The sequence below is a fragment of the Clupea harengus genome, chromosome 13 (assembly GCF_900700415.2).
Source record: "Clupea harengus chromosome 13, Ch_v2.0.2, whole genome shotgun sequence".
In the NCBI taxonomy this organism is placed as follows: domain Eukaryota; kingdom Metazoa; phylum Chordata; class Actinopteri; order Clupeiformes; family Clupeidae; genus Clupea; species Clupea harengus.
In genome coordinates this window covers 13,773,258-13,782,080 of record NC_045164.1, presented here as the reverse complement: position 1 = coordinate 13,782,080, position 8,823 = coordinate 13,773,258, and the positions used below count along the sequence as shown (strand labels likewise).

General features: G+C 41.0%; 1 protein-coding gene across 1 annotated transcript; it reads left to right on the top strand.

Annotated features, from left to right (window-relative positions):
* Positions 1-2,148: 2,148 nt before the first annotated feature.
* On the top strand, positions 2,149-2,723 carry atoh7 (atonal bHLH transcription factor 7). Its single transcript, XM_012834198.3, has one exon. The coding sequence runs from the start codon at positions 2,298-2,300 to the stop codon at positions 2,721-2,723; it is 426 nt and encodes a 141-aa protein (XP_012689652.2). The 5' UTR covers positions 2,149-2,297.
* Positions 2,724-8,823: the final 6,100 nt, after the last annotated feature.

The window sequence follows — 8,823 nt, the reverse complement described above, 5'->3', positions numbered from 1 at the left end:
TGATCCCGGTACATTTGAGTGGTCTCTGAAGAACAGCTTGTTTTGTGTCTTCTTCATTTACGATGAAATTTCTACGAATTCTTTGCAATAGAGATATGGTTTATGACTGTGTTATATGGGACAGTGCACATACAAGTATTTGAATGCATAGACACTCATTTTCAAACCTTATGACATGAACTCTTTGCTGACTTGTCTCATTCAGATTTATGTGTGTATCTGTGTGTGTGTGTGTGTGTGTGTGTGTGTGTGTGTGTGTGTGTGTGTGTGTGTGTGTGTGTGTGTGTGTGTGTGTGTGTGTGTGTGTGTGTGTGTGTGTGTGTGTCATCTGAAATATGCTCATGCTTAGCTAAATTCACAGCTGACAGATGGAGCCTGACAGTGCACTAAATTATTCTGTCTCTTCCATTTCCTCAGACCACCGGACAGATCAATTATTAATTGTGTATGTACCCCCCTCTCCATAAGAAACACTAATGTATCCCACATACTGTGTTTTACTAATAGCCACACTGATAATCACACTACCAGCTCCTGTAAGACAAGCTGGATCCCCTTAGACAAACAACTTTTTAAAAATCGATGAATTATACAAATCCAGTTGATAATGTTACGATGAAACAAATACAATCTGATGCAACTGATTTTCATATTATGAAATGATGTCATGGATTGCAAATGGTATAAATAAATGCACTAAATGTGGCAATGATTTTATAAGTTCACCCATTTAAGTAAGTATATTGAGGAGTCATCAATTCATATCAAGTCTAGAAAGTACAAGGCAGAATGTTAAAACCACACACTGAAAACATTTTTAATACTGATTTGATATTTCACACTATGGATGTGGAGAGAAAATAGAAATGGGCTATTGGCTAATTCCTTCTCATTGCTATTAGTTTAGATACCTCTTGTGTTTATGGATGGCAAATAAAGGCTAATTATTTACAGATGGTGTGTTGGATGGATGTGTTTAGGGACTTTTTACACATAGGTAAAACTGATCAATGTCTTTCTTTTGTCATAGTTGTGCTTATGAGTAGAATGGTGCAGGTACATTTCTGGTTCAAGGTTAAGGTTAGGTCTGACTTCAGATGGATTCATTCACCCTACTAATTCCACACACTACACACTATTAACAGTTATTAACTTTGCAACCTTGAAAATCAAAATCTCCTGTGATGATAAATGTATCCAAGTGCATTTATGATTCAGTCAAGCTATGATGTCATCCTCATAATTCATATATATGTTGCCGTAGCCTCCTCATGAATATGCACATCAAATTAATTAAAGAAGTTTCACATTTGACATCTGCCATATCTGCAGCCCAGCTCAGTTACAGGCCAACCATCATGCGAGTTGTAAAAAAATCAGCAGCCATTGTTTTGATCAGTGAGGAACATGATTGCCCACAGAGTGACAGCTAATAAAAACTAATCAAGTCAAAGGCGTTAGTGGAGATGAACAAAGAGTGAAAACTGATTAGCACAGAGGCTTCGTCATAGAAAGTTGGTCAGAGCCGTGAACATGCCCAGGGTCCCAATTGAAAATCATGAGCTCGCCATGCCGTCATTGGCCCCTAACATTGGCCCCTAACGTTGACCCCTAACATTCCCCCCCAGAGTGTTTAGGCCAGATGGCAAGTTGTGTAGTTTCTTATGCACATCTTTTAGTTAACTTGAAAACTTTAAGACCAGCCAACAGTAATTGGAATGTTGTTTAGGTAAGGGTATATTTTGGAGAGTTTAGGGGAAAGGGAGGGGGGTTGGTAGCTGAGGGTTATATGAGGTTGAGTGGGTGTGTGAGATTGGGGGGCGGGGGAGTTAGTTTGTGTGTGGAGTGTTTTGGATGGGGGAGGAGAAGTGGGCTGACGGCTCTCCAAATGTTGTCGCTGTCATACATGGGTGAGTTCATATGACTAGACATGTGTGGGTTTATGCATTCATTTTGCAGCGCAAGCAATATTGGAGTGTGTGTGTGTGTGTGTGTGTGTGTGTGTGTGTGTGTGTGTGTGTGTGTGTGTGTGTGCATTGGGAGGGGCTGTTGCTGTGGAGGGAGGGGCTCCCACCTGCTGCCACCTGTTCACCTCTCCGTCCTATAAAAGCATCCTTCTCTCTTCCTCACTAAGTGCAGTCTCAAAGCGGTGCAGAGGCAGCCAAGGGATCAGGAATACCATTTTAAAGACAAGTGATTGTGCTGTGGCATATGACAGACCACAACAGCATACTCTTTGCCTGAACATCATCTCACTGGAGCAAACGGTCCTTTCTTTCGATTCTCGTTTCACCAGAATGAAGTCTCGCAGGCCAAGCTGTACCGATTCGGGTTCGGAATCAGACACCAAGGGCCCGGAGAAGTTTGAAAACACGACGCGCCGTCGGATGGCGGCGAATGCCAGGGAGAGGAAGAGGATGGAAGGTCTTAACACGGCCTTCGACGGTCTGCGCAAAGTGGTGCCGCAGTGGGGCGAGGACAAGAAGCTGTCCAAGTACGAGACCCTGCAGATGGCCCTCAGCTACATCATGGCCCTGAATCGCATCCTGACGGACAATAGCAGACACAGCACCCCCCACAGGCAGTGGTTGGACCTGCAGTTTGAGTCCCTGCAGTCGGAGGTCTACCCATGTGGCTACGTGACGTACGGCTCTCCTGGTGAAAATGAGACCTCACACTCGCCGTTTCCCTGCCACTTTGAGGGCTTTGGAGTCCCATCGTAAAAAAGGTCAGATTCTACTTTTCTCTCTCCGTCTGTATGATGGGGGGAGTTGCTGATTGCGTCTTTCGGGACTGAATGTGGACAGAGAAGCAGTCTGGGACCTCACGCTTTCGGGACTGAATGTGGACAGAGGAGCAGTCTGGGACCTCACGCTTTCGGGACTGAATGTGGACAGAGGAGCAGTCTGGGACCTCACGCTTTCATTTGATGCCAAAGTGCCAAATGACAGTGTTCCAGGTCGCATAGTGTACAATCAGGTATCGTGAAGAAATTTGTCATTTTGTTGTAACAAACAGAAAAATCACACACAGCTTCTCATATTGATGACTGTCCTCATCTGGAAGGATAAACAGTGGTGTGTTGTGGACAAACAAATTGTGTACAAATCTGTGAACTTTAATTGAACCTTATTTTTGCTTTGTATCAAATGTTCTAAATAGGGCCCTAAAATGATGGATAGTCTTTAATTGCTTAGGAAAAGCAATGACATCTGTAGTTGCTGTTGTCTCCCTTTTGCCAAACTGGCATAGAAGACATTTATTTTCTTTATAAGATTTGTATCACTGTTTTTATTATTTATTTTTGTATTATTGTATTGTATGTCATGATGTCTTGCTTACATGTAATGGTAGGACAAGTAAATTTGCACAGTACTGTAGGATTCTGGGATAAAGTATACATTTTAGGATGTAAAGGGATATATGTTAGAAACTGATGTAAGGAATTTTAACCCTCAACAGTTCTGTATAGTTTTGTACTGAAATAAAAATGAGTTTTTGTATGAAAACACTTTGTCAGGATGTGGTAATTTCTTGTTTTCCGCTATCTTTATTGTGGATTACCATATCTCATTTCAGGGTCAACAAACAAATATTGAGCAAGTCATGAACACTCTATTATATTCTACTCTACCCTATTACCAAAATAATCTCATATAGTTATTTCAGAATCACACTAATCTGCTGGGAATGTCAAGTCAATTCAGAACATGCTTATTCTTTTATCTTCCAGACACCCCGTCCTGTACCAATTGGTTCTCATAGTCGTCCATTTGTCATTGGATGATTACATATAGAAACTACAGGAATGAAAACACTATTGATGATTACATATAGAAACCAGAGGAATGAAATCACTATTACAGCACTGCAGTATAAACATTCCTGTGTATTTATTACAATGACCAACAGCATGGATATCCAAACTCTTACAGATAGGGATCCTGCTTGGAGAACTGTGGTTCTCATTCAGCACACAAAGCATTAGCCCAGGCTTTATAGCTCACTCTGTGTGCAGAGATAAGGAGATAGAATGGGTGTACACATCATTTAAAGGAGCACAAGTGACGTCAATCACATCCTCCGGTGTAAAGAAGTGTTGGCTCAGAGAGTATTCTTTATTTAAGAGGAACGGACAGCTGTCAGAACTAAATCCAATGCACTATATTGTCTGTATTTTGTAACGAGGTTTGCAAAGGTAAACATGTACAGTGCCATGCAAAGGTAAACATATACAGACGTGGACAAAATTGTTGGTACCCTTCCGTTAAAGAAAGAAAAACCCACAATGGTCACTGAAATAACTTGAAACTGACAAGCTCCAGTTTTGTCTCATCTGTCCAAAGGACATTCTCCCAGAAGCCCTGTGGCTTGTCAATATGCATTTTGGCAAATTCCAGTCTCGCTTTTATATGATTTGCTTTCAACAGTGGTGTCCTCCTCGGTCGACTGGCTCAAACAGCGACGGATGGTGCGATCTGACACTGATGTACCTTGACCTTGGAGTTCACCTCTAATCTCGTTGGAAGTTGTTCTGGGCTCTTTGGTTACCATTCGTATTATCCGTCTCTTCAATTTGTCATACATTTTCCTCTTGCGGCCACGTCCAGGGAGGTTGGCTACAGTCCCCTGGACCTTAAACTTCTGAATAATATGTGCAACTGTAGTCACAGGAGTTTTTATTAATTATTCTGTTGAACCACAATTCAAAAGCAATGTTTGATTTTCATTAGTTAATTTTTTTTTATTATTACTTTTGTCAGTTTCAAGTTATTTCAGTGACCATTGTGGCTTTTTCTTCCTTTAACGGAAGGGTACCAACAATTGTGTCCACGTCTGTACAGTGCCATGCTAAAGTATTCCACCCCCTGAAAGTCATCACCATTTCACAATAACAAAGATACTTACAAAGTACAAAGTATTTTCCCTCTCTGTGTTTTAATTGCAAATATGAATGCTCTACTATATTTCCAAAAGCAATACAAGTTATTTGTATACTAACATTACAAAGAAATAAATGAAATATACCACTTGAATAGTAAGTATTGAAAAAAAAATTGAGCTCCAGATTAAGGCAGATGACAAATGATTGACCAATGATACAGAGGTGCCGTTTAGTTGACTGTAATTGATCATAATTAGGTACCACCTATGAGTGGCTAAAGTAGAGATTTCCTTCTGGCAATGAACATCAACCTGTCTAATGGTCATCAGGCAGGATGTGACATAACAGAGGAAATAAAGACTAAAGAGACAATGTGATTGAAATTCTTAAGTGACTAAAATACTCCAAGAAAATATCCAAGTGATGTTTAATTGAGCACCATCAGTTCCATAAGAAGAAAGTGGAAATGGAACCACACCCAGAGGCTGGAGAAAAAAAGGCTGTCCCCAAACCAAGCATCTGAGGATGATATTAACTGATGAGGGTTGCCACTACAGTCCAGCCATCACCCTGAAAAATCCAGTGGCTGGAAATGGGGTGCAAGTGTAAGAGTCCACAATCTTAAGAGCTATCTGTAAAATGTTTCCTCTAATGGAGGGTTACAAAAAAGAGGTTGCTCAAGATATGAGAAAAGGTTTTTGTGGTCATATGAGACCAAAATAATTATCTGGCCAACCCTCAAATTGTTACATGAGGCGTAAATATATTACCATACATTGCCAATGCCTCAAAAAAACACCATCCCAGTCGTGAAATACGGCAGTGGTACCATCATGCTGTGGGGATTTGCCTTCTGCAAGAACTTGTACATTTTTTAGAACCAAAGGGAGAATGGATGGAAATAAATGCTGCATAATATCACAAGAAAACCTGTTGCAGTGTGTTGCAGGGATTACCTATCCGCAGGACCACTACCAACACTGGAGTGGCTCAAACACAGCAAAGTAAATATTCTAGAATATTCTATTTAGTCAAAGTCCTGATCAAAATTCTACTCAGAATCTGTGGCACTACAGTCCAGGATCAACCTAGATATTTTATATAAATTCTACCAAGAAGAATGAACTCACTTCAAAAGACTTAAGGCTGTTATTACAGCAAAGAGGTTCTCTAACGAGTATTTATGTGTATAATTGAATATAGTATTGATTTATGAATACATTTATTTTATTTATTTTTAACAACATATTTAGCTTTTAGAAATATACAACAACATAAGTGTTCACAATGAAATATATAATATGAGTATCTTTTGTAATTAGGAAAAGGAGATGACTTTCAGGGTATACAAGGAATACTTTGGCAAACCAGTAATTAAGTAAATAAAAACAGATCTGTATCATCTCATAATTCCCATGTTGGCATCAAGGACAGCACACTTTACTCAAAGGATAATTGGTGGTGTCTGGTTTGACTGTTTTGTCTGAAATTCTACAAGTTTGTGCTTAGAGTATGATGCAGTTTGACCGCTCATAGCAGAATAATTGGACAAAATAATGTATTAATCTCTCTCAAAGATGCATTTTAATAATCTAATTGATATAAATAATTGATATAAATAAATATATATCTTCATACATGTCATTAAGGACATTGAAACAAAAGACAATGAATTTACACACAGCCAAGCAAACACTGTGACATCATCTCCATCACTCTAAATGTAAGTGCAGTAAAGAGAAGACTGATGACAATCTAATCTTCATCAGTAAAGAGAAGACTGATGAGAATCTAATCTTCATCAGTGAAAAAAAAGTGGCACAAGTTTTGCTTGCTGCGTGCCTGCCACCAGCAGTCCCCTCGATAGGGCAGGGAAATGAAAAGCTTTGTGGTGCAATGGCCGTGAGTAAAGGCCCATTGAGAGGCAGCCAGGCGTGACCGGGCCCAGCCGGGGCCAAGGCGTGGACATGCAGCTGGGGAGAGTGGCCAGCCCAGATCCCCCTCTGCCTCAACGGCCATTATTCCCCATCCTCTCATTATGGCAGCTCACTAAATTCTGATTTCAGCCCATCATTAACATTCTCCTGATCCGCAACAGGGGATTCGGTGTAATAGATAGTATCACATTTTGGCTCTGATGTCAAGTTGGAGGTTTCATTTTTTTTAAATGCGAGCCACTTAATGTCAACAAAAAAAGGCAAAATTTGTGAATGACTGAAAAACATTGAAGTGAAAATTCAGCTTGTTACTTATAAAATCTTCATATTTTTTAAATGTTATACCAATATGTATGTACATGTCCCTGGTGATGTGTGTCCTGATTAGCTTCATGCAGCTTGCATGTAAAGATTGTTTGCATGCTATAGGTTATACAGATGGCCATGCTGATGCCCATGCTCAGTTGATTGTTTGCTCTCTTAATGTATGCTTTCTGACAGTTGGCTGTTCATATGTTAATGTATTCTCGGTCCAATGATATGACTGTTAATGAACCAAGGCCTTCGGCTCATATATGTTGCATTGGACATCAGAAAGCCTGAGTTTCTATTTATGAAAGAGCTTAGCCACAAGCAGTGAACATATGTCACTTAGAGACTGTGGCCCTGATGTCCTCTTACTGCTGAACACATTGTTTCAATTATTACTGTTGAATAGCTGTCATGTCTGAGGGATGAATGGCTGTGTGATCTATGGGATCAGCACAATGCATTCAGCATAAACATAAACAACTGAGTGGGTCCTTCAATATCAATATTCATCTTTGTAGATTAGAACCTATTTGGTGCAGCTGCATGTTAGTGCTACAAATAAAGACTAATTCAAACATGCACTTAGAATGTGAACCCTATGCTGCATCTTTATTATTCACCAAAGTTATGATGACTGTATCTCGTAGCTGTTGATGAATGATGGATGGTCACAAATCTGCTGTCAGTGCTAGGTACGCTTTCTGTAAAGGACTGTAGAATTCACAGTCGCAGTGTTAGTGTTGTGTCTTCAGTGGTTGCCAAGCAGTCTCATCCTCCCTCAATGGAAGACTGCCTTGTTTATGGTCTCTTTGACAAGAGCGGGACACCTCCCTCTCAGTGTCAGTCATGCTCTCTTTCAAGCGCTCCCTTACCTCACCCTCTAGTATAAAACCAGCATCACCTGTTCTCGTCAGCTATACGCAGTCATACAGCCCTCCGGGCACTTTAGACCTTTACCTCCACCTGTTTGTTAACGGCATCTCCCAGCATGCAGTACCTGAACAACCGTGCCGAGAGCCACCTGCGCAGCCCGGTGGAGTGTGAGCTGGAGACCATGGGGACGGACGGCTGGGTGAACCAGGCCTACAGCGGCTCCATCCCCTCGCTCCCGCGGGCGGTCAGCGCCGTGTACACCCCGCAGCCCCTCTTCCACAGCTCCGTGGACAGCATGCGCACGCTGGGCATCCCCGGCTCCAACCCGTACCCCGGCGCCGAGGCCAAGGTCCTGCACCAGCCGGCCGAGAGCAAGAAGAGCTCTGGCTGCTGTCTGAGGGGAATCAAAAGTAAGGCAGGCTTGGTCTAAACGTCTTTTGAGTGCTTATTGCTTTAGTGCTATCGTATAGCTTTATTCCATTTTAATGTTTTGATGTACCCAGGCCCTGTGTGCAACTGATAATCATAAAATACAGTGTTATATGATCAAGGCACAGTGAATTTATTGTTGCCCTTTCTGATTAAGGTCAGTGCATCTAAATAAGAACGTCTGTTCACTTGGTTTGTAATACAGTGAGATGCCCAGAACTATGGAGAGATTCAATAAGCATTTATGTCCGAATATCTCAGGATGTGTCAAGTGAACGGGGCACATCCTGAGATATCAAATGTATTGATTGTATGTATTGATATTTGTATGTATTGAAAAGAATTGGTAGCTTCTAAATTCAGATTTTACAAAAACGGGTCAGTTGA

Bases quoted from the DNA above. Each gene is read 5' to 3' on its own strand.
- atoh7 (XM_012834198.3), top strand. From the start codon at position 2,298: ATGAAGTCTCGCAGGCCAAGCTGTACCGATTCGGGTTCGGAATCAGAC.